The sequence below is a fragment of the Triturus cristatus genome, chromosome 9, assembly GCF_964204655.1.
Source record: "Triturus cristatus chromosome 9, aTriCri1.1, whole genome shotgun sequence".
NCBI lineage: Eukaryota > Metazoa > Chordata > Amphibia > Caudata > Salamandridae > Triturus > Triturus cristatus.
Genome location: NC_140592.1, coordinates 455,387,772 through 455,414,428, shown reverse-complemented (window position 1 = coordinate 455,414,428; position 26,657 = coordinate 455,387,772). Strand labels below are relative to the sequence as shown.

The 26,657-nt window shown below is 47.7% G+C and overlaps 1 protein-coding gene across 5 annotated transcripts in view; it reads right to left on the bottom strand.

Annotated features, from left to right (window-relative positions):
* Positions 1-2,903: 2,903 nt before the first annotated feature.
* HIPK4 (homeodomain interacting protein kinase 4) overlaps positions 2,904-26,657 on the bottom strand; it is a 108,645-nt gene continuing 84,891 nt past the window's right edge. For all 5 annotated transcript variants that reach the window (XR_014968617.1, XR_014968614.1, XR_014968615.1 and 2 more), the window contains one exon: positions 2,904-3,504. Coding sequence is in view for 1 of the 5 variants with exons in the window: in XM_085625362.1 (XP_085481488.1) it covers positions 3,301-3,504 (204 nt within the window). In the remaining 4 variants the exon portion in view is untranslated. The remainder of the gene's footprint in view (positions 3,505-26,657) is intronic.

The window sequence follows — 26,657 nt, the reverse complement described above, 5'->3', positions numbered from 1 at the left end:
CGTGTTCCACCTCCTGCCAGGAAGTCACACCAGAAAAGGCAGAACTGGTTCTGGCTGGGCACAGACACTCTCTGCCTAAGAGATCAAATGATTTTGGGATATAAATATTGGGGCCCAAACCCCTGAACTTTAGAACTCTTTTGGACCAAGAAGACTGCCAAGAAGAAGAGCCGGAGAAGCTGTGAGTAGGAACTACCACATTGCTGTGTGCTTTGCTGTGTTGGCCTGCAGTGGCTGCTTCTGTCTTGGGCAGTGAAAGGACTGGACTGAACTTTCTGCAATCTACTTTTTGAGTTTCTCCAAGGGCTTGAGGTAGAGCTTGCCCCCTGTTCAAGAAGTCTCAGGAACAACAAAGACTTCAAGCTCTTCTGTCCTCAGCACTGGGGACTGTGTGTTTTGTGCTGCAACAGAAGAAAAGCAACCCGGCGACATCTACGACGCTGTTGCCGACTTCGTGTCCTGAAGGCACTGCAGAGGGCACTGCCGCAATGCTGCACCGCTACCCTGGCCTCACCAATGCCTGCTGACGCCGTCACCGAGCTACTGCTCACACCTCACCCTGTGGGCACCGCACTCCGCACCGCCTCGCTTAACGAAGACGCCTTGGTATCTCCGATGCCGCCGCTTCATGCCAAAATCTATGCTGCTGCTTGCACCATGGTTCGAGGGCACCGCTCGTAAAGTTACACGACGCACTGCCCTCATCCTGCACCGCAGCCTTGGCCTGCCGCCGCCATTGACTCCCGTTCGTCAGCCGACGACAGCTTTTCAGCAATGACGACGACGCTGCTTGCACCGCGACCTGCCAGCACCGCGACGAGCACCGCATTCACTTCGCACCGCGACCCTGGTCTCACCGATGCCGCCATCTGACACCGCCACTGAGCCGCTGCTCGCACCGCGACCTGTGGGCACCGCACACCGCACCGCTGCACTTCGCACCACAGCACACGACGCCAGTGCTCCTGACTTAAACAGAGAGGAGTTCGATCTGCAACACGTGTGACTTTGAGGGCACCAACGACTCCTGCACCGACCTCCTGCACCGACGCCTGCAGACGCCGTGCTTTTGGAAACTCAACGAGAGGTCGCCGACGCCCTGCATTTCTAAAAGGTATTGTTTGCGAGTCTTCCCGACACCGTAGCTGGCCCGCGACGCCGGGTTCAGCCACAACTGTTTGGATTTGTTTGTTCACGAAGCCGTGATAGCCACGGACAGAGCTATCGACCTCAAGGAACTGTTTTTCAAGCATATTTTGATAACTGAAGATTTTTAAGTACTGTATTGTGGATTTTTATAGTTTTTGGTCGTCTTAAGTATATACAAATATTGGATATTTTTCTAAACTGGTGTGGTGTCCTTTTGTAGTGCTTACACTGTATTACTGTTGGTTATGTGCAAATGCTTTACACACTGCCTCTAAGATAAGCCTGACTGCTCGTGCCAAGCTACCACGGGGGTGAGCAGGGGTTATTTTAGGAGTGTAACTCCCTTATCCTGACTAGAGTGGTGGATTCTGCCTGGCTTTGGCACAGGCCCTAGCTTACCAAAAATCCAATTTCTAACAATTCAGTATACCTTTGACCCCTCACCTCCACCATGCCCTAAAGACCATCATCAGTTTTGACATTTTGTATTGCTAACAATTTGGAGTATAAAGCAGCTGGTAGGCAGCGCAATATAAATTAATAAATGAAGCAATGATTACAGAGACTGCCTACTGCAGGGTAGGGATAAACCCTATATTTTATTTCATATTTTCCAGGAGTCAAAACAAAGTTTGAATTCACATTTTGCCGTAAAAATATTTATTTGGTAGGAAACGGCTTTGAGATGTAGTCCATGGCCGGGCCAGAAGCATTGCTAAATCCACTCTCTATATATACTAGACAAAAATATCTGCATTTCCACCCAACTTGACTTTGTTTTGAGCATTATTTTTTCCGCATTGTGCTGGGGTAGGATTGGTTCTTTTTGTGGAGGCTGGTGAAATCACCTGCTCCCTCATTCTACTGTTGTGAGCCAGTGGTCGATGCCAGTGGTGGTACATCCAATTCAGGAGGCCTTTGTGAAAAACTCATGTCTCCTGAAGCTTGAGTCTAGAGTGAAGAGAAACTGCCCATGCCCCACCTGGCACACAGTTCTACAGACAACTGCTCCTATAGAAGCCTCTTTCATCACCTTGGTTGCCTAGGAGATATATGAGGCAGTAGGTTAGGGAAACCATGCCTTCTGCATTTGGTCTCTGATGTAACTCTAGTGTCATCTGTAAACTCCGGTCCACACTTCTTTCCTTAGATGTTTTGACAAATGAAGGCTTGGTGACCACATCTAGAAGAAAAAGGGAACGAAAAGAAATAGGAAACAAGCATTGGCAAAGCCAATAGGTCTCGCCTTTGGGACCTTATAAGTGTTTAGCCATGCAACAGTTGCATAACTAAATACTTATAAGGTGGCAAAAGCGAGACCTATTGGCAATGCCAAGCGGCCGTGCGCCGTGAAAGTGATAGCGATCAAACATCAAAGCGGCCGTGTGGCCGCAAAAGTTAAAGTAATCGTGTTAAAGCGCGGCGCGCGCGCCCGCGCACATGCACTGTAGCTCTAGGCTGGCTTGGTAGCACTTTTTGGAGCCCTCTCAATAAGTCTCGACAGACCAGCGCATGCGCTGGGTCAGGCGAGACCTAAAAATGCTCAAGATACTTTGAAAAACAGCCGAACTCCACAGCCTACCCAAGCAAGAGGGCGCCATCTGCAGCACTTACCTGACCTACAGGCTAAATTTCTCTAATCCACAGGAATCCGAATAACGCCCTCAGTAGCTGCCTCTTGAGAAAAAACGGTGCTTTCAGGTGAGGCAGCACACTCTGCTTTCTTGTGAAAATGTAAATAAAGGAGTCGTTCGTGAAGAAAAATACTTTATTGCTTTGTGCAGCGGCCAAGCCCCACACGGACATGCAGAGTGACTAAATTCACCATCATTCAGCTGCCCGCTTTCCCCTGCTGTTCTTCCATTTGGGATTTTTCTAGGTGTAAAGTGAACAGCTGCCTTTGAATCCTAATGCCTCAGAGAGTTCTTGGTGGACGCTGGTCCAGATCAGCTGCAAACTGGATCTGCTTAGAGCACAATGCTGTAAAATGTATTATAATGGTGAAGTCTTATATATCTGTACTTTAATAAACCTGTATTCAATAACTAAATCCTATCGGGTGTCTCTAAAGGTTTCCTAAGTGGGATATTTTCTCCGGCACAATGTTTTTAAGGGCCCTGCTGCGCATGTCCGTGGCGCCCAGGCTCAGGGTTAGCGCTGGCTGCTCAGGTGCAGGAGCTGCTGGGGTGGCCTGTTCTTGCTGAGCAGCAGGCTGGACTTGCTGTCCCTTTTCTTCGCCGTTGGCCACGTCTGCTCGTGGGGCGACTCGTCCTTGCCCTGCCAGTCTTCTGTGCTCATCCATTCGGTGGCGCCGGTCTGCTCGGAGTTAGACGCGTAGGAGTCCATCTGCCTAGTCTGTGGGAGGGAAGAGAAAAGCCATGAAAAGGGAGAACAGAGAGCAGTGCTTAATGTGTAAACACATAAGAGCCAGGGCATTCATCAGGAGGCCACTGCAGCTTAAACCACTGGCCTCTGCCAGTGATAGTAACAACACAACTACTAACCATCGCACTCCTACAAGAGTGACAATTTTGACTTTTTCACCCCCCTCTCCCCAAGCTGTAAGAATGACTTGGGTGGCAGGTAATAGTCATTTTTAATGTATATTGAATAATAATTAACTGTTGTTTGGGTCATCTCTAAATTACTCAGACAGCACCACCTTGTGGCAGACTGTCACAAGCTCCCGTTTTGACGGATAGGTGCTGAGCACCAGAAACCACCGGCTCAAATTAAGCTCTGACAGAGTGGGGTCTTGCATTGATTTACTACAGTCAACAATAGGGAAGGCTAATACTGTTCCATACATCATCTGTCTTGTCTGCTAAACATAGTTCATCATAGTACTATTAAGTAAGGTATCTCCCTTATTGTAGGATCTGCTTTCTATTTTGATATTTTTTACTAGATCATTTCACTTGTTTTTTTCCCAAGAGATTCTTTAATATTGTGTTTTACAGAGACAGATGGGTAACACCTCAACCTATTACATTAGTGTACATGTCATGGTCACATTAGCTAGTACAGGTTCACAATGGTCGGTGTAGCCTATAACCAGGCCCCCACCCAACTTTTGCCCTGCGATGGCTATAAGGCCATCAGTTGTCATGATTTAATAAGAACCATGAACAGGGCCCCAACCACCGAACTTACAGCAGTAAAAATGTTGTGGCAGTTAACTGGTGGTGGGTCGGCACAGTCCTATTTCTCTCAGGTCGATTTCAAGCACTGTTCTCCATCCCTCATTTCCAGGGACGGGTGTATATTCGCTTCTGGAGTATATTGTGCATAGCTGTCAATTCCATATACTACTGAGTGGTGAACCCTTTTTTGGCGGGGGTGGGGAGAAGGGGTATTGGTTGGGACGTGCAGTGCCTCCTCTGCGTGTCTCCTGTCGTGCTCAACTAGACAGGGGCCCACTATGGGGCCCCAATTGTGGTTCCTAGTGTATCTCCTCGGTGGGCGGTGTGTTGGTGCATCTGGGAGTGTTCAAGGCAGTCTCTTGTCCGTTTTACCTATCAGCGATTCCAGGTATGTGTCCCATGTGTAGTGATCTGCTGGACACGATCTAGTGTTCCAGGATATACCCTATGTAATCAGCCACTCCATCCATCACAGGTGTCCCCGGCCAGGTGACCCTGCCACTAAAAGGGGCCGGGCGCAGGTGCCCTGGGCCAGTTCCATACACTATGTGTCTGTGTGCCATTTGTATGGCTGCATGAGGGCCCAGGGCACTAAACATCACACCATGCATCTCTAGGGGGCCCTTTAAATCTTCTAGCTTGTAGAGAGAGCCACACATCGACCCCAGCTGTGGCCCATTTGCGTAGATCCCACAGCCACGTCATCAGTGGGTGAGCTGTAGGGCATTTCCAAGCCACAGCTATTCCTCGTTCAGCCAGGACATGGGTTAGATCCGCACATTTAGTGGCAAATGTGTTCTTTTTGGAATGTGGTATCACTCCCAACAAGCGAAATCGGGTCCGCTGTCAGCATTTTACCTGTTATTTCAGTAGTCAACCCTACAGTGAGATGGGTTTGGTGCCACTAATTGAACTGGGTGTACTTGAGTCAGGAGTTTCGGGGCACCCTCATGACATCTTCCAATGAGGCCTTCCACTATTTATCGGTCAATTCTAGTCCGATACATTCTCTCCTCTTCTCCCCAAGTATTGGGTCTGTGGAAGTGCGTACCTTCAGTAATGCCCTATATATCAGTGTGAGTGCCCTCCTGTCAGTGCCATGACTGAGGAGTAAATGTAGCACTGCAGCTGTTGGTGGTTCCCTGTGTTCCAGCCACCATGTGGCAGCAATAGCCTAAGTCAGGATACTGTAGGTCCGGAATTGCCCTCCCCTATACCGTCATGAGGTGCATATTTACAAGGGCATTGCGCCAACGGAACGTCTCTTTTTTAGATGTTCCGCTGGCGCAATGCCCTGCACCATATTTACAAAGCGCGTTAAGCCACTTTGCATGACTTAACGCTGCTTTGTAAATATCGTACTGTTTCATGCAGCTATCTGCGTGAAAGGGACAAACAATGGGGGTTTCTGTGGGTGTTCCACGCAACACCCATTGCTTTTTGACGCTGCCCCAAATTTACAAGGATCTGTAAATCTGAGGCAGCGTCAAAACCTAACGCCACTGAATAGCAGGAGTTAGATTGGCGCAACAATGAGAAAGTCTTTTATTTCTCCCGTTTTTGCTCTTCCTATGTGTGCTGCATTCTGCAGCACACATAGGAAGAGCATGTTGCCTTTAAAGATTGTTTATGTACAGGAAGGTGTCCCTTCCTGCATCAAAACAATCATTAATTAATGGTGATTTGCTACTTCTATGTGTGCTGCCGAATGCAGCACACATAGAAAGAGCAAGTCGCCAGTATTCATTGTTTATGTGCAGGAAGAGACACCGTCTTGCACATAAACAATAATCCCTGCAAGGCATGCACCCTTGCAAAATGGCGCAAGGATGTCTATGCTGGTGTTAGGCAGCTATTTTTAGCTGCGGTACAAGGGGAAATACAGGGGTGTGCCGTAATCCTGCGAATATGGTGCATCCCTGCGTTTTTAGGTCTCGCCTAGCTATTGCGTTTACGCAATCGCGATGCGAGACTCTAGTAAGAGGGGCATTTCAAAGTGCTCCCAAAAGTGGATTGCATGGCGAGCACGCGCACAATCACGTGCATCGTGCCGCCATGCAATCCGTTTGGGGAAGCGCTCCAGCCCACTGGCGCGTGCACGTGTAGCCACAGCCTCGGCATCATACTTCAAAGGGTCCGCTCCCCCGCCTGGAATGCGCTCCCCCGCCACAGCTTGCCGAGAGATTGTTTCCTCATGGCGCCTCTCACAACTGTCCCTCCCCCACCACAGGGCTAGTCTCACGGACGCATTGCCATCCATCGATTTCACTTTCGCCCCACCTCGTTTTTTTTTTCTAATACCGTTGCCTGCCCAAGATCAGTGTATCAGGAAGCAGGCATACCAAACCGGCACCTCCTCACCAATTCCCCTCGGCCAACAGCAACCCTCATGCCGGGTTGCACACTTAACATGTTAGCACGGCGCCCTTTCCTATTGGAACATGCGCGCCCCCGCATTTGGCAAGTTGTTTTTATATGTAAAGCCGAGGTTGCATTCCCAACGGCGGCCAACTTTGAAGCTGGGAACCAGGTATGAGTGTGGCGGGGGCTCGAACATTCTGTGATTGTAGACAAATCACAATCTCCCGGTGTTGAAAAATGCGTCCCTCTGTAATGCAATTGGTGCTCATGTAAAGCGCGCCGATACTTTCAAGTCAAGTTCGCGCTATATTAAAAAAAACAGATGGTAACGTGTATCTTTTAATTTTGATATATTGCTCCAGTGGAGAACCTTCTTTTATTTACATTAAATGATGGCTGCCGCGCATCTTCTTGTGCGCAGCTCGCCCAAATGTTTTTTGTTTTTTTTTTAACTTTCAATAAAGGCGCCCGCACATCTCCTTGCAGCGGGTCACCCAACACGTTTTTTGTTTTATAACTGTGGCCTTCCCAAGATTAGGAAGCAGGCTTACCGAACCGGCACCTCCTCACCACTTCCCGTCAGCCAACAGCAACCCCCATGCCCGGCCTGCACAGAGGACTACACTTCCATGGCACAGCTGTACCGACTCCCTGTCTTCCTGCCCCGTACAGTAACCCCGCGGTGCAGCCACAGGACAGTAACCCCGCGGTGCAGCCACAGGACAGTGGCTACATTCCCCGCGTCTGCCCCACAACACGTTGTTCCTGACATGGAGGTTACCCACAGCCGGGTGTAACACAGTTAAATCCCACCATGGAGGATTGACAACGTCCTCAAGAATTTATTTATTAAGGGCTGCGTGGATGGTTGTAAAAATGCTCCCATATATTAACAAGCCTTTACAATGAAATAGGTCTCGCATTTGCAAGAGTTTAAGCTATTGGCATTGTAAATGACAATGCCTTTTATTTATCAGTTTTTAAAAACAACACATTAATAAAAGGCATTGTCATTTACAAATGCCAATAGCTCAAACTTTCGCAAATGCGAGACCTAATGCATTGCAAATGCTTGTTGAAATTGCTCGCAGGCCCACCCTGTGCCGTTTCCTAGTAAACATACCCGGAGTCTCTAATTCTTAAAAAGTATTAATCATGTGTGCATACATGTCCCTTATGACTCTGATTCCTGCCTCTGTCCAAGTTCTAATATTATGAATATTATGTTGTGGAGCACCAGGTGTGCACACACTGGAAATCTCGGAGAGTACTGTGCGTGTCCCCTCTTAGATGCATGTATTTGTGGCAATAATGTTTAGCGACTCTGAACAACTTGCCCCGGATATGCATGCCTGGTTTGAGAGGGCACACTAGATCATTTTACTTGTAGCAAGCACACAACACCTTCTACTACACTAGCTCTGACAATTACACACCCCAACCCGATGATAATACCTGAGTTATTATTCAGAAATAACAAATTAACAAAATATAGAGCAGAAGGGGTGTGGCCAAGATGGAGGCCTAGCGGACGCAGCTTGAAGAGCTCTGCGGACTGCCCGTCCGGAATCCGCTACGTCTCCTGCTCATCTTGTTGTTTTCGCACCCGCACTGACACCCCTGGCTCTCGTCACGGGTGGAAGCCGTGTCTGGGGGGGGGGGGAGGGGGTCGAACTGCTGCCGATACCTTAGACCCCCACTGTGCCGATGTGGAGGCCTAATCGTGGCTCAACACATGCTGATGGTGTTTGGCCGGCCTGAACCGGGGGAAGGGCGCTGGATGAGAGACCCTTCTCCCAGATGCTGTAGGGCTGTTGGTGGAGCTGACCCCCCGCTGGTCATATCGAACACGGCGAGGGCTGAGGGAGAGAACAGGTCCTTGATCGTGGCCCCGCGTTGGGGGCTGTTTTTTCCCCTGCAGGTCAGGTGCCAGAAGCGCAGAGCTGCTGTACGCTGCCTGCAGGGACAGGCGGGACCGGCTACAGTAGGGGGCGTAGGGGAGCTACGCTTGGAGCCCTGGGTCTGAGCGGTGAGCAGGAGACCCGATGGAGGTGGGGCGACTGCCCCTTTTGATTCTACCACACCGGCCTGGTACTCCTGCGGACCACGAGATATGGGGCACGGCATGGAGCGGCCTTCACCTGGGCAGGGAGCCCCAGTCCCACTGAACTTCTCTACTGTTGTGGCCCTGATGCAGGCCGCCTACTTGCCTGCGTGTGCTGGTGTGAGGGACAGTTCAGGGGAGGTACCCTGATGGGCGCCTTGCACTTACTCAAGTGGTCGCCAGGATTCCTCATTTGTGTCCTGAAGGGGATCGTGTCTGTGAGGGGGCTCTACCTGTTGACAGTGGGGGCCCTTGGTTTGTCACCTGGTGACCTGTGTGGTCCACATAAGGTGTGAATAGTGCTGAGAACCTTCTAGGGCCATTAACTGACTTTTGCTGTACCCGTCTTGACTGGACCTTGGCTGGACTGCTCCCACCCTGCCTCCTAGACACTCTTTGGGTGCTATTGGTTACCCATAACTGCATCTCAACTGCAAAAGAGTTTAAACCCACACTTGCCTGGTGGTGTCCCGAATTGATTTTGGAGGGATACAAACTGCCCCTCAGTGGGTCATTGCAGCAGGCTGTGCTAGGCCCTGGTTTACTTATCTGCGGTGGGCTTACTTGATGCAAGGCCTACCTCTGCACCACAGAGTGACGTAGGAAAGGCAGTACTCCACACGCAGCATACCTAGTATAAAAACATCTGCCCCGCAATCCAGAACGGCACTGCTATGGGCAAAGATAGACCGCAGAGGGGGCCACAACAAAGATGGATCAATATATGGCCCAGAGGTGCACGCTGAGGGCAGATCCCCCATGTGAGTCCCCCCAGAGAGCGAGAAATCGTATTCGGACCCCTCGGGAGCTCAAATACTCAGCTATAGAGGCCTCAAGTGCAGCTGTGCAAGGAAAAATTGACGCAGTGTCTCTGGATGTTGGACTACTGCTAGTTGACCTCTGCACAGTGGCAGAGAGGTCCCTAGCCACTGAACAGACTGTGACTGAATTGCAGGGTGAGGACCCCGCCCTGAAGGCGGGCCTCACTGATTTGTCCACTAAATCAGCAGCTCTGGAGCGTTGAGCCGAGGACATGGAGGGCCGCTCCCAGGGATGTCATCTTTTTTTGTTGGATTTCCAGAAGGAGCAGGGACCTGGAAATCTTTCTTGAAAAGTGGATCAAAACTGCACTCCCTATGGCTGAATTGACCTCTATCTTTGTGATTGAACATGCACACCGTGCCCTTATGCAGCCACCCTCGGCGGGAGTCTCGCCTCACACACTCATTGTAAAGGTCCTAAACTACAGGGATCATGACTGCATCCTTAAGGCAGCTCATGGAGATGGTGACCCCACTTAAGATAACCACACAATACAAATTTTCCCGTATTACACGCGTATGGTGCAACAGCAGAGAACGTCCTTTGAGAGGAGTGAAACAGAAATTGAGAGCGATAAACCTGCAGTATATGCTTCTCTATCCCGCTAAACTGAAGGTATCCATGGAGACTGTACCCATTTTTTCACCACCCTGGAGGCCGCGTGGGATTGGCTGGAGGTGCAAGGTGAGGGGAGGTCTCTGGTCCAGCGGGGTATGGATGTATGAAACTCTGCTACAAGGCAGACACAGAAGGCTGGCAGACGAGGTAGGTGGGGCAGGCGTGGTGGTATGCCATGATGGTTCCCTGGATTTGGAGCAGACGGGCTCAGACAGCGAGGGATGACGACTGCTTAGAAGGGGGCCGTTGCTGCTGCAGGCTGAACATGAGGCTGCGAGAGCCCTAGAGGAGTAAGTTACTGCCTCTAACTCAGACACTAGTTTGGGGGAAAATGGTGGAGGAGACCCTCAACCTGAGGACCCCTAAATAGATGAAGGAACAGTGGGTCACATGTGTCTGATATAATTGCTGATGGAGGGTCATATGCCTGACTCTGGTGGTGGAGGGCTGAGGCAGCTGCTGCATAGTGTAGCATTGGTGAACAGAATTCCGGATTACGTAGGGTACGACTGGGATGGGCACTGGTATGAAACGGGAGGGGGCCTCGCCTTCCTATAGTTTCTTCTCATTGTTTCTTCCTTTTTTATCATCCTCCCCATACTACTCCTCTTCTCTCCTTTTTTCTATCTATTGGTTGCATTGTTGTGTGACATGGCATGTCAGGTGTGTGTCTGGATGTGTGCTTGCATGTGTGCAGTGGCTAAGGGTGGGAGGATGTGACCGGGGCTCGACACACTGTGGCTGCCGCTGGCACATCCCTCAGCCTGGAACTGTGATTTTCAGTGACTGACTGTGTTGTGTATGAGAGTGGGTTACCTAGTGTAGTTAGTTGCCCACTGGTTGCCTGGGTGGTGACAGGTATTGCTTGTGGTTCGAATTGGATACTGCACACTGCTCATCCTCTACCATCAATGGGTGAGGAGGGATAGCAGATGTGCGATGTTTGGCGTAGGGGTAGGGGTGGGCTTTGGAGGAATCGACAATGATTGGGGAGACATGAATTGTTATTGTTGTGCTTACCCGGGGCTGGGGAGGTGTCATTTATTGTTGTTTTTGGCGGCAGTGACAATGGCGGGGCAATAGGCAGATGGAGCCGGGGTGACTCCCGGTGCGGAGGGATGAGTCAATTTAAATCTGTAATGTGGAATGTGTGGGGGCTCAATTCTTTCTTGAAGCGTTATAGGGTACTGACCTATCTCTGCAGACAGGTGGCACATGTGGCATTACTCCAAGAGACACACCTGTCAGACCCCGAAACTCAAAAACTACACAAGAAATGGAGGCGGCAGATGTTCTCAGCCACATATCTCACCTATGTCCAGGGAGTGGTGATATGGGTGGCCCATCAGGTCCCGTTCCCAGTGTTTAGTTACACTGCAGATGTAGAGGGAAAGTACGTGGTGGTGCATGGTTCACTGGACGGTGTGCCAACTGAATGTTTATGCCTGAATGTGGATGATGTTGGGTTTTATCTGGCAATGGAGAAGTTACTGCTTCCTATGCGGGAGTGTCAATAATATGGGCAGGAGATTTTAATTGTGTGCTTGATGGGAATCAGGATAGGCACCCTCCGAGGCTGCACACTAAGCCCATTATTACGGCTGCTCTGCGGAAGGTAATGGGTATTTGGTGTGGAACACAACCTGGAGCGCGGAGATATACATGTTACATGCCTGCATGAGTCGTTTCTAGTAGGCTTAACCGCTTTTTGCTTTCAAGTGAGGCCGCTGCATCCGCTGTGCAAACCTGTGCATTGGGACGCTTCCTGTCGGACGATGCTCCGGTGCGGAGATGAGTGGAGATGAGTGGCAGTAGGTCATGGGTCCCTTTGTGGCGCCTACATCCCAAAGCCCTCAGAGACACAATGTTCCGGGAGGAACTTTGGGAAGCTGTCACCGGATATTTTGACACTAATTGGTCATCCACCGCTGGCAGGGGATTGGAGTGGGACAGGGTAAAGGTGGTGACATGAGGTGAATGCCTGTTTAGAGTTGGGGGTATGAGGAGACGACTGGAAAGGGAGCTTACAGGCAGAGGATGCACTGGCTGGGCTGCAGCACGTGGGGACACACACAACAGAGCCGAGCGGCGAGTCGGGGGAAGGATGGGATAGACTGGATTGCTTCACCCGACGTGAATATCACCAGTTGTTGGACAGGGAGAGCGACAAGTCAGGGATGCTGCTTGAGTGGTTGTTGAAGCGGGAACGCCCACCACCGCTCATACTGACACTTAGACACCTAGATGGCACCGAGACCATTACACAGGCTAGTGTTAACTCTTTACTGCAGGACCACTTAGCCACGATCTACAGGGAGGGCTCATGTGTTGACCCAATTGAGATTAGGGGGTTTCTGGATGACCTACCGCTCCCCCGCCTTACTGGGTCAAACTTGGTGGAGTGCTTCTACTCGAGGAGCTGCAAGAACAAATACAGAACATGGCACGCCGGGGTGCGATGGTCTCCTGGTGAAGTTATTCCAGGTGTATGCTGACCTCCTACTTCCCCCGTTTACAGAGACCATACAGGACGACAAGCAACTGGAGGTTCTGCCACCATTCATGAGGGAGGTGCAGATTGTTATGCTCCCTTAACTGGGTAAAGACGTAAGTGACAATGGTTCCTACAGGCCTTTATCGATATTCGGGGAGGTTGCCAAATTGTTGGCCAAGGTACTGGCGACATGTTGGGCCAGGTAGTAACGCACCTGGTCCATGAGGACCAGAGTAGGTTCATGCCGGGCAGAGGAACGCACATGAATATACGGCGACTCTAATATGTGCTACACTCGGTGGCGGCTGCCGAGTTTCAGGCGACAGTGATCGCCCTGGACATTGAGAAAGCAGTGGATACTCTGTGATGGGAATATCTGTGGGAGGTCCTGAGGAGGATGGGTCTGGCCCATGAGTTTATATCCTGGGTCCGTCTCCTCTATTGTAAACCGATGGCCCGCGTCCGCAATGGCGGCATGATATCTGAAGCCCTTTCTATTGAAAGGGGCACGAGACAGGGCTATCCATTGTCCCCATTCCTTTTCAAACTGGCAATGGCGCTACTGGCGGTCAGCCTGCGTTGGGATATGGCCCATGGGGCATCACCGTGGACAGTCGTACCCATGTGGTTTTATTATATTTGGACGACACACTGCTATACATTTGTCACCGGGGGGAGCTGTGCCTGCACTCCTGGATATGCTAGCCTCCTTTGTAGCGGTTTCGGGACTCTGTCTTAATTGCCAGAAATCTGTTATCTTCCCGCTGGCAGCCTTGGCACGAGGAGATGCTATGGACCTTCCAGATGTGGGGCTTCAGTGGGAGTGTGACCACTTCCCTTATCTGGGGGCTCACTTTCCAGGTGCTCAGTATGATTTGAATATGGAGCAGTCATCACGGGACTGGAGGTGTCTATTCGGTTATGTAATCGCCTTCCTCTCTTGGTCATGGGGCGAATGGCTTTGGCGAGGACGGTTATGCTTCCCCCGTGCCTTTATGCACTCCAGAACTCCTAATGTTGTATCCTGAAATCTTCCTTTGATACCTTAAATAGTCTCCTTCTCCCTGGTGTTGGCCGGGAGACGCAGTAGGGTGAAACTGGAGGTGCTCAAACTGGATATGGATTCGGGGGGGCCTGGGTTTCCCAGACTTTGGTCTCTATTATCTCGTGGGGCTGCTGCGATATGCGGCGCAGTGGTGTGCTGAGGTTCCCAATGTAGAGAAGGCGCTGTTCGCGGACTGGAGTGTAGAGGCAGAGCTCCCGAGATACCTTATGATGGGCTCCCTCGAATTGCCCATTTGTAATCTGTCAGTTCACGGGGGCCTGGGAATGGGCTGTTACCCTGGTCGAGCGTAGGGCCAAATACGCTTGGTCGCTCCCTCTCCGATGGATCCAGGGTTTCCATCAAATACAGTCCATCATAAACATCATGAAGTGGCATGAAGGGGATGCACGACAGCTGAGGACTTGTACCTCAATGGGACCTTCCTCTCTTTTAACGAGGCAAAGGAATGTTTTCAAGTGCCAGCCGGATGTCACTTCCTACAGTACTTGAAAATATCGTTGACAGCTTGCGAGATATGGACCACATTTACGGACGAGCCTGGTGAGACACAGACCTTCACGCTGTGGCTCGATCCAGGCTCTTCTAGGGGACTGATCTCCTGCATATATACACCCTGAAGGTGGATCGTAGGATTGATGTGTCAAAAATCCAGGACAGATGGATGGCTGACCTACAATCGCCGCTCACTGAGGGTGAATGGAAACGGATATTTCGCACAGGTCAGGGAGCTGGCTAGTAACGCATGTTTTAAGCTCACTCAGTTCTTTTACTTGCATCGAACACATATAAAGCCCCAGAGACTGTCAAGGTTTGATGTGGAGCGCCCTTCGACATGTCCCTGGTGTGGTGTGGGTCCTGCAACATTTCTGCATATGACTTGGGATAGCGCCCAACTTCAGGCATATTGGCAAGAGGTGCTGTTTGTTACGAACAGCCACAGGTGCCCTAGGCGTTCTCCCAATTCCCAAGACGGGAGCTCGTTTGTAATATAAATTTACTCTCCTGGGACTTGTAGTAGCTAAGCACTGCATTGCCATACACTGGACCCACTGTATGCCCCCCCCCCGCGGCTGGATAAATAGAGGGCGGACCTGCGTGAATTGGGTGTGACTGAAGAGTGCCGACTACGATCCGTCTGCATTGAGGAGAATGTGAAATGTGGATTGGAGCTGTGGAGAGATATGTTGAAGAGCCTACTGGTGGATGAGGGTCTGGGAGAGGGGGCTGTGGCCTCTCCACAGACAGTAGATCTCACAACTCCCGTGCTGACCTCTGAGTATGACCCCTTGTTTGGTTGATTGAGCTGGTGTGCAGTCTATGGCAGCGTGTGATGTGTGGGAAGGAGCGCTGGAGATTGATCAGACTGCGGGATAGGCCATGACCTGGAGTGTGAGCTCAGGGGGATAGAAGAGGTCCCGTTCCTTACACACACCCCTGATTGTTATCACGGAACAGCTGAATTATATATTTATCTCAGCAGACTGTGCTGCTCCTGATCACTACCTGGGCATGCATTTTGCTTACCCGCCCCCCCTCCCCCACTCAGATGTGATACTGCAATGCCCCTAGGGAACTGGGGGGCTTTACACAAGCTTGTATCTGTGTCCCTTGCCTGTGGCTCAAGGATTTTTTAGCCGCCCAACTGGCTGTCGCTGTCAAGTTCCTATTATGGTTTTTAATTGTTACACTGGTTTTTCTTTTGCGCATAATCACATAATTTATTTCTCAGGAAGTTGTCCTGTATGTCACACATGACGATGTATGCCCAGAAATGATGCTTGTGAGTGGAGCATATTGGCAAACATTTAGGCCACTGTGATATCCTGAACTGCCTATCTGGCGTATAAGGTGACTTGTTGTTCATTTTTTTCATTGTTTCACAACCAGATGGGTCAACATGTAATGTAATACCTGTGCAAATATTGAATAAAAACAAGTAAAAAATAAAAAAAAGGCAGAGCATCTTACGGAGCAGCAAGAAAGGGAAAGCAGCAGAGTTTGTATTCGAACAATGGATTATTTAATCAACCTACACCTTCTAGATCATCTCTCCCAGCAGTTACCAAAGTGCAAACAGCTTTCATTCTTAGCCAGCTATTCAACTACCATATTTAAAGATGTGGTTAGTCTACCAAATTAGTCGGTAGTCTGTACCCTGCAGGCATACATAAACTGTGCTTTGGGCTGTACGAACTGCTAATCTGAAGAAAAAGGGATGTAAGAGGACTCTGCGGAGCAGCAGTAATGATGGACATGAACAGATTATAGGATCTATAGCAGGGGTCTCCAAACGTTTCTGTAGAGAGAGCTACTTCTGACCATTGAAAATCCATTGTAAACTACTGAAGGCTGAGCAACTCCTGCAGTGTTACGAGGCGCCCCACGCCCAGTTTAATTGACTTTAAGCCTAATGTCCATACAGCCAGATACTTTGGTTTGACCAAAATAATTTGACTATGATGGGGCCACCCAGTCCTGGTAGAACGGGGTAGGTGTATACGAGACACGGACTCGGCGTGTCAAACGCGAGGAACTCCTTGCGTTTATCTACCAGGAACTGCAGTGGACTATCCTTAGGAATTCTTAGGGTAGACCGAGCTGCAGGTAACAATAAAACTGTGACTTAGAATGCTCACTGGTTATTAAGATATTATGATGAATTTTAGATGTAGATAGAGAACATCTTTTGGTCCTGAGGAATCGCCAGAGTATTTCTCTAATGGAGCGAGAAACATGTCGACCTGATTGAGGCAGTGTATATAACCTAGTCTATAACCCTAAGTTAGTAACACTCAACCTCATAGTTTTTTAATTAGGGGAGAAGGCTTCCTAATAAATAGGTTGAGTAAGCACTTCGACCCCTATTTTAATAATTAATACACTTCATCTACATCACCCTAGAGCCCCACACACCCATGCAACTACCGGCTTCATTGGATAAAAAAGATCTCCATAAAAGTGCTCCTTAAACAAGAGCCCGTCGGGTATTGCACCAGCCGACTCGACGCAGGAGCAGCCCGATGATGATGCGATACATCCGAAGGGGGACGTGAATCACGATACCCTTTAGTTTGTGTGAGGGCCTCAATATCCAATATTTCAACTGTCCGTGAACACAATTCCTTCCCTCTTCCTTCCCTTGTCTTTCCACTTACAGGAACAGCTCTGTCATTTTTGTTGTACTATGATGGGGCTGCCATGTGTTTCAGTAAGAGAGTGATCTTTGCGGATGTATGAGAATGTGGGCTTATGACTTGGGCGCCAAGATACCCAAGGGTATTTGCGTGCTCTACAAATCGCTTAAATAAATATGTGTACAGGTGACTGAGAGACTGTGTTGTATGTACTTGTGGCACAGGACATACTTTTTGCTAAATTTGGCACTGTTACATGTATAACACAAATGGGAGGGATTTATAGTGCAGACAAATGTTCTGAAAAAATATTTAGAATATAGAACATCTTCTGCACTTTAAATTTCTCCCACTTAAATAATGGCTGTATTTTTCACTTATAAATATGACACTGTGACCAGAAAATTAAACTGAAGAGTTACCTTTGTTTATATGGAGGCCATAAAACTTATCATTTACATGTTCTCACTTTTCCAAGAGTCCCATTTACAAACACCAAGCATCTTGCTCCCAGTAGCCTGTAGACATGGTGACATTTTTATAACACAAAAATACATATCATTAAATGGGAGAAATTTTAAGCGAAGAAACATGCTTCATAAAACATTAAGATGTGATTGGCTTAGCTGAAAGTGGAGAAAGACATTAATACTAAATGTTTCATAGGAAAAGGTATTTTCACTTTAAATTCCTCCCATTTGTAAAAAAGTATTCTTTTTCAGTTATGAATATGGCACAGTGTCTACTGGCCACTGGGAGCAAAAGGCCTGCTGTTTGTAAATGCAACACTTTGAAACGGGAGAAAATTAAAATGAAGAGTTAATCATTAAGGTGAATTTTCATTTTATATTTCTCCCATTTAAAAGCAGTTTGAAACACAATTGTGTTCTCTAGCACCAATATCGACTCAATAAGGACTTTTATTTAAGAGTTAAATAGTTCAGTGCTTCAACTCTGTGACCTAGCCTGGTCCACAAAACTGACTGAGCATTGCTCATTATCGAGCCCTGGGGGGAGTCTGATGATAATTGTAGGAAACTGGGTTGTTGTTACAATACCCTCCCACTTTTTGCCTGGTACCTGTTGCAACTTTGACTGCGAGTGTGCTGGGTCCCTAATAACCAGGTCTCCAGCACCAGTGCTCTTTCCCTAAAACTGTTCCACAATCGGCACAATTTCAGTCCTCCCTATAAATCCCTAGTAAATGGTACTCCTGGTACCTAGGGCATTGGTACTGAAGAGAGTCCACTAGGGCTGCAGCACACATTGTGCTACCCGATGGACTCTTCACTTAGACCATGCAAACTGCCATTGCAGGCTGCGTGTCTTCGTACAGAGAAAACAGAAGAGTCAACATGGCACACAGCATGTGTGTCGTGCCCACAGACACTGCTTGAGGTATTAGTAAGTCACTCCTACTGCAGACCTTACTGCCATAAGGCATGGTGCACTATATCCCATCTATGGACATATCTGCATGAACAAATGTGTCCTTACAATATCCAATAATGGACTTAGATGTTGTAAGTGCCTAGGGAAGCCATAAAGAGTGCATGGGCTGGATACTTGTCCTTTCGAGTTTTCTAGTTACATGATAGCTTCACTGCAGCCTAAATGTTTGGTACCAAACATCTTGTCTTCATAAATCCTCACTGATGCCAGTATTGGATTTATTAATAAATGCACACAGAGAACACCTTAGAGGGTCCCCTGAAAACCTACTAAACACATGTGTGTTCTCTGACTAGTCTTAGCCAGCCTGCCATCACCAGACATGTTTCTGACCTCACAGGGTGACAGCCTGTGCTCTCAGAGACCTGGAACAATGCCTGCTCTGGGCGGAGGTGCTTCACACCTCCTCCAGACTGGAACGACCTTCCAGGGCGGAAAGCTTCAAAGGTGATACCGCCTTTAAATGCAACACAAACATCTCCAGGGAATGGAGGATCCCAACCCCCCTGGCCGGCTCCATATTTGGTGGGAGGACAGGTGGGAAAATGTGTTCAATTAGGAGGTGTTAGTTGCACTGCCCCATCCGGGGTGGTGTCCCTCTATGCGCACAGCGCTGTGGGGTAACTAACATTATTTACCGACCTTGGTTCAGGGGTCGCTTCTCTAGCAGCACGCCGTCACCTGTTAAGAACTAACAACACTCAGATTAACAACTGGTGTGCGTGATATCTCATCTCTCAATTAGGAGGTGTGCCACATAGCCAACACCACCTCTAAGGTGGGGCAGGTGATGTGGACTCTATTTTTCCACTTATTCCACCTTGAGATGGCAGGAATTAACCTATCAGGGCTAGGGTAGTACGCCCTTTACACAGGAAGTGATCACATAGAGGGTGTAGACACCCTAAAGGTAGGTAACCCATTGGCTACTACCTGTCACTCCCTTTAATGCCCCTAAATGTAGCATTTAGGTGGCATCCCTGGACCCTGAACTCAGATTCACTAGATACAAAGAAGACACAGACATAAAAGTGCTGCTGACCTAAGAACCGAAGACCTGCTGCAGAACTTTAGCATGTAACCCTGCCTGCTACTCCCAGAACCCAACCATCATGGTGGTCTGTATCATCCTGCAACTGTGAGGCCTCCAAGAACCCTGGCGCACCTCCAGCCCTTCACAAATCACCTGACAACTCCTTCCAAAGGGACCGAACCTGCAGAGTCTGGTTAACCGTTTTGCTGCTCCCCAGCGACTACAGCGCAGCATCCAAGTAAAAAGAGGTACATCAGCTCTGGAGGGTCAGAAGTGCCTACTACCAAGACCTCTGGTATAAGTAACAAGGGAACCCGATAAAAGTAACTAAGGACCACGGGTACAAGCTTATTTTGTTAACAATAGTCCCTAGCTTATTTGAAGTTAGGAAGTAAAAATTCAACATAGACTTCAATGAGACCTATGTGATTTCCTCCTGTGTCCAGCCGGACAGAGGAGCATTTAATCTTGATTATTTGAGAAAATATAAGCAAAATCTAGAAAGGCTGATGAAACAAGGGCACAGTCCTGTAACAAGTTTCCAAAAGAGAGAAGAAGGAGAAAGGCCAAGAAGTTAGAGGCAATTATAAATTGATAACAGGCAAACACATCTTGGAGCAGCAATGGGGGCTTACAATACAATGAGTGACTTCCAGATAAGCTCTACCCAATAGTATCCACAGTACATTTAAACAATTGCCATAATGTGGAACTATTCAAATAAGTCGACGTAACGTTTCGATCCCAAGCTCCTTTTATACAGGGATCATCATCAGGACTGAAGGATATGTCAACAGAGTAATGCCTGGTAGAATTAAAACGCCTCAGTGGGAGAGGGGAGGGGAAGAAATTGGTGAAACGGATCTCAGGGAAGTATTTCCTTCCTGCTCCAGGTGGATACGGCTTGGTCTGGGCAGTGGAGTAGCGGTATCGTTACAATTAGATTGCCCGCTATTGGAGTCAGGGGAACGCGTCTGAGTCTTGGGTGACAGCTGGTTGTGCTGTCTGGGTGAAATTGCCGCGGTGTCACATGGGGAGAAAACACGCTTTGGAATCAGGAGGCGTGTCAAGGTCTGGAAGCCGAAATTCAGCTAATTATGAAGTGCATAGGATTGGATCGCCTGATCAAGACAATCGACGCGGCACAAGTAATGAAAAAACGGAGGACTGCGTGGATACGGCTTCCTCCGGTCGGCAGCTGCAATGGCTGTCCGCGTGCTTATTCTTGTCTTGCTTCCGCAATGGGGAGTCAAAGACAGTCGGCGGTGCACCGCCGACTGTCTTTGACTCCCCATTGCGGAAGCAAGACAAGAATAAGCACGCGGACAGCCATTGCAGCTGCCGACCGGAGGAAGCCGTATCCACGCAGTCCTCCGTTTTTTCATTACTTGTGCCGCGTCGATTGTCTTGATCAGGCGATCCAATCCTATGCACTTCATAATTAGCTGAATTTCGGCTTCCAGACCTTGACACGCCTCCTGATTCCAAAGCGTGTTTTCTCCCCATGTGACACCGCGGCAATTTCACCCAGACAGCACAACCAGCTGTCACCCAAGACTCAGACGCGTTCCCCTGACTCCAATAGCGGGCAATCTAATTGTAACGATACCGCTACTCCACTGCCCAGACCAAGCCGTATCCACCTGGAGCAGGAAGGAAATACTTCCCTGAGATCCGTTTCACCAATTTCTTCCCCTCCCCTCTCCCACTGAGGCGTTTTAATTCTACCAGGCATTACTCTGTTGACATATCCTTCAGTCCTGATGATGATCCCTGTATAAAAGGAGCTTGGGATCGAAACGTTACGTCGACTTATTTGAATAGTTCCACATTATGGCAATTGTTTAAATGTACTGTGGATACTATTGGGTAGAGCTTATCTGGAAGTCACTCATTGTATTGTAAGCCCCCATTGCTGCTCCAAGATGTGTTTGCCTGTTATCAATTTATAATTGCCTCTAACTTCTTGGCCTTTCTCCTTCTTCTCTCTTTTGGAAACTTGTTACAGGACTGTGCCCTTGTTTCATCAGCCTTTCTAGATTTTGCTTATATTTTCTCAAATAATCAAGATTAAATGCTCCTCTGTCCGGCTGGACACAGGAGGAAATCACATAGGTCTCATTGAAGTCTATGTTGAATTTTTACTTCCTAACTTCAAATAAGCTAGGGACTATTGTTAACAAAATATACTACCAAGACCTCAGCACCCTTCTCCTGGGCTGAATCCAGAACGCTCCTGACAAACCACTGGTGGAACATTGGACCTGGTCTTGCTACTTACCTAAATCCAGAAGGTGAATCTCGAGATCCAACTGCATGATTTTATATGCATTTTCCTATTTTCTCCCATTGACTTCTATGGTGCGTAATTACGCACAAGAGTGTGTTATTTTACAATCTTTGAAAATACATATCTTTAAAACTTCTTACCTCAGAAAAAAGTTCTTGGTCTGAAAAATTATATTAAAAAATCTGTAGATTTTGCAAATTGGTCTCGGATTTATTCTTGAGTGTGTGTCTCATGTATTGCCTCTGTGAATACAACAAATGCTCCGCACTACCCTCTGATAGGCCTTACTGCTCATCCACACTACCACAAATAGAACGTTAGTATTATTTACTTTTACCTCTGTATACCAATCTGGGTCCCACTGGACTCTCTGCACAGTGTTCTTCGTTTTAGTAGTGCACTATATAGAGAACCAGCCTCCTACAATAATGTAAAGCAAGCACAGCTTTCCCTTAACTTTAAAAGAAAAACGTGACCTTGTGCTTATTTGAAAATGAACTCAAGGCTGCCAACTACTCTGATGGCGTCTTTGAGTTCCTGGTAGCTCACAATCGACTGGATGGAGACACCTGCCCGAGAATGTGTATCGGGTTAAAAAATACAGATTTTTCAGGTTGGTGGATTGCTTTTAAAATTAGTTTTTCATCTGTATTTCTATGAACAGTGTACTTTTTTCCAACAATGTGTAGTCCATGAACATCTTAGTCCATTCTAAGGGCAGCTACAATGGTCTCTAGTTGAAATGGAGGAGGCATCCCAGTTTTGTGTCCATCTTTACAAGAAATTGGTTAGAAAAAAATGCAATTGTCAACATCTAAGCACATGATGAACTGTAGTGAGAGCCCTGGCATCAAAAGCATTTATTTGCAGCATCCAACCCAGTAATTGTATGAGTTGCAGGTGTCTTATCCTGGTACTTCCTATTCTTCCCCTTTTGAAGCTCGTTTCTTGCTTCTCTTTTTATATATTTCAACATCTTTGATTATCGCACGTTCCTTTGATTGCCCCCACAATTTTTGTTCTGGTATTTTAGGAATACAAGCTACCTTAATCTCGACACATTTCATTTATTTCCATTTTTTCACATCCTTAAGTATCTCAGAAGAGAGCTGATAAGATAGCTGAGAGTAAAACGTTCTCCGTCTATATCTGTTGAAACAAAAAGGTTTACGAGATTGAACCCCGGGCACGCTACATTAGTCTTCTATACATACAAATTCGGTTATTTGAGTAACATCAAACTGGATAATAGAAATACCTACTAATTACAGTGCTTAGATGCAACAACAAACTTTAGTTTGAGGTGGGTTTAAAAAACAAAAGTTGCTATTAAATCAGTCTATCGCTTTAAAATGTTTGTTAGCATTCAATTTAGTTTTCAAATCTCCCAGTTCCATAGTTCAGTCTGCCTTATGGATCTTTTAAGTCCTTTTTTCCCAGAAGAGAATTAACAGTCTCGTTTAATGGAAATATTTTTTCCATTACTCCAGCATACTTGCTTAATTATGAGTTTAAACTCGGATGGTAAACCTATAATGCCCCGCAAAATGTATGCTTTCCCCAGCCCCACAAAAGCTTCTGGCTGGGTAAGGCAGTTATAGCTTCTTGATGGAGGACGGCAAGATGGAAGCGAGAAAGTCAAAGAACATTAAAGTCTAGATTCTCTTGTGATGCCGGGAGGGGGCTGTCATGAGGAAAGAGAGGCATGGACACATACCCGAAAACAGTGGTCAAACTTAGGGGCTTATTTACATTCTGTGATATTTACAAGCACAAGTAAAGCCACCTACTTAGTTTTACGTGTGCTTGTAAATATCGCCCCTTTTCACACAACACTTTGCGTGTTAGGGGCATGACATGGGTGTTGCTGTGGATGTTCCCACACAAGGTGCACCTTCCCGTACAAAAACAATATTCCCACGACGCATGGCAGCAGTTTGTGCACCAGCACAGGGGAAAGTTTAAATGGAGGTAGTTATTTTATTTGCATTCACCGCTTTGTAAATCCATTGTGCAAAATGTCACTCTTTTTTTAAAAAGAGGGGGGAAAAAAAGAGTGACATTTTGTACAATGGATTTACAAAGCGGTGAATGCAAATAAAATAACTACCTCCATTTAAACTACTCTGGACTTGTGTTCTGTGTCATAAAAAGGAATCATCCTACTGGCTCAACCTGATTTTTTGGAAGGGAGGAACATATGCTCACACCCCCATGTTTACTGGAAAATACGAGGCTGGAAAGGTCCAGAGCCTCGAGCAACATTTTCTCCAGCATTATAGGAACTAATATCCAGAATCAGGATCTCTGGACCCTCCTTTACTGCTCCGTACTTAATCTCACCATGCCTAAAAAAAACAAGCATTGGCATAGCCAATAGGTCTCGCTTTTGGGACCTTATAAGTATTTAGTTTTGTAGCACAATATCCTTGGTGCAACAACATCAGCTGTTGCATGGCTAAACCTTGTACCTTATAAGTGTTTAGCCATGCAACAGTTGATGTTGTTGCACCAAGGATATTGTGCTGGATAACTAAAAACTTAATGTCCCAAAGGTGAGATCTATTGGCTATGCCAATGCTTGTTTAGCGATGTTGTGCAGCATGGATAAAAAGGAACCCCCCATTAAAAAAAAAAGATGCTATTATGCAGTCGCAGCAGCTGTGTCATTTTGTAGGTAAAAGCACAACACACGAACGCACCTACAGCGTGCGTGTGAAGTTTTCTTTTTTTTTTATTTACTGATCCAATTTGTACTGGTAAATAAAGAAAAATAAAGCAGTGCCAAAGTGTTTTTTTATTTAAAGGCGGGTGGAGGGAAATAACGAAAGCAGGGCTCAGAAGCAACACGGAGAGTACTGGTGCGGGAAATATTACAGAGGATGGAGTATGTGTGTGTGTGTGTGCGAGAGAGCGTGCATGTGTGCCTGTGTGTGTGTGAGAAAGAGAGAGAGAGCGTGCCTGTGTGTGTGAGAGAGAGAGAGCGTGCATGTGTGTGTGCATGCTTGTGTAAGAGAGGGAGAGAGAGAGAGCTTGTGTGCGTGAAAGAGAGAGAGTTGTAGGGAGAGCAGGTATATCCAATCAATGAGAGGAAAGGCGCCCCATTGCACCGGTTCTCATGCAATCTTTTAGTGTTTTTAGGTATTTCAAATGCTGTTTTTTTCGGACCTCTGTAATATACACACGAGGGACAAGCGGGGAGCGTGGAGTAGAGCAGGAAAAGGTGTGAGGGAACGCACACACACCACCCTAGCCTTTCACAACCGCACCCACTGCTGACTCCGCAGCTGCAGGAGAATCATTAACAGGCACCAGCCCTGAGCAGCTGGAATGAATGATGCACCACCACTGCTGGAGACTTGACAGGGAGCAGAGGCCTGCCTGCTGTCAAGCCATGGCCCTATTGAAAGCAGTGAGCACCAATGAATGCCTTACCGTGCATAGCAGAAGTCAAAAGTGCTTCGGCACTGCACACTGCCACCACCACGCCACCAGTGCTGGAGGCCTGAAAGGGAGTAAAGGGGTCCTTGTATTATACCACAGTCAAGCTAAAAGCACCAGTGAAGGTCTTACTGTAACTACCCCCACCACGCCACCAGTGATAGAGGCCTGGCAGGGAGCAAGAGGTCCTTGTATCATAATAAAACCACCAATTAATTTTTTACCGTGCGTAGCAGGAATCAATGGTGCTTCGGCACTACACACCAAAGAAAGAGAGAGAATGCATGTGTGCGTGAGTGCCTGTGTGTGCGCGCTAGAGAGAGGGAGAGAGAGAAAGAGCGTGCGTGTGTGTATGTATGTGTGTGTGTGTGAGAGAAGAGAGAGCATGCATGTGTGCGTGCGTGCATGCGTGTGAGAGAGCGAGAGCGCACGTGTCCGTGCGTGGGTGTGTGAGAGAAAGAGAGTGTGCATGTGTTTGTGTGTGTGAGTGAATGTGCATGTGTGAGTGCCTGTGTGTGTGTGAGAGAGAGCGTGCATGTGTGCATGCATGTGTGTGAGAGAGGGGAGACAGAAAGAGAGCAGAGAGCCTGCATGTGTGAGTATGCGTGTGTGTGTGTGCGAGAGAGCATGCATGTGTGCCTGTGTGTGTGAGAAAGAGAGAAAGCGTGCATGTGTGCGTGCCTGTGTGTGTGTGAGAGAGAGGGGGAGCGGTAGAGAGAGAGCGTGCATGCGTGGGTGAGAGAGGGTGAGAGAGAGCTTGTGTGCGTTGGTTTTGATTAGATGAATCGGGTGGCTCTGTATCATAGGTTATTAGACTTGGATTCCTGTACTGGCTTGATGTATTGAACTTTTATGAAGCTGTCTTGCTACGCATGATTTAATTAGGAGATGTAAATATGCACACTAGTTAATTACAATCTTAACTTTAGTAACATTAAACTGTTTAGCACATTGGGGGTTGTCATAGCTTGACAAAGGGATTGGTTTCCGAGAAGAATCCGATCTGCACATAGTTATTGTAAAATGTTTATTATTGCATAATATCAATGTTTATTATTGCATAATATCAATGTATTACACAACTGGTACCTGCAAGCCTTTAAATACAGGAGATGCCGTTGCTATTTAAGGTCACGGGGTTGCAGTGGTAGTCTCTCGTATGGTGCGCGCGCGGCCGTCGAGCGACGCGAAAGTGAAAGTGATCGCGATCAAGCGCGCGGCGAGCGATGCGTTTAATGAGCATGAGGAATGCCATATGGCGCCTCTGCTCAAGCGCGCGCTCGCGCACATGCACTGCAAGCTGTAGCCGGCAGTAGCATTTTTTTTGAAGCCCTTAATTAAAGTCTCGCCAGACCAGCGCAAGCGCTGGGTCAGGCAAGACCTAAAAAATTAATGTGTCCCTGTGTAATGTAACTGGTGCTCATATAAAGCGCTTTGATACCTGTGGGTCGAGTTAGCGCTATATAAAACTTGCAAATATATGCAATGCAACACCGTGTATCAGCTAGATGTAATGTTTTGAACTAAAAGATGGCTCACCACAACTTAAA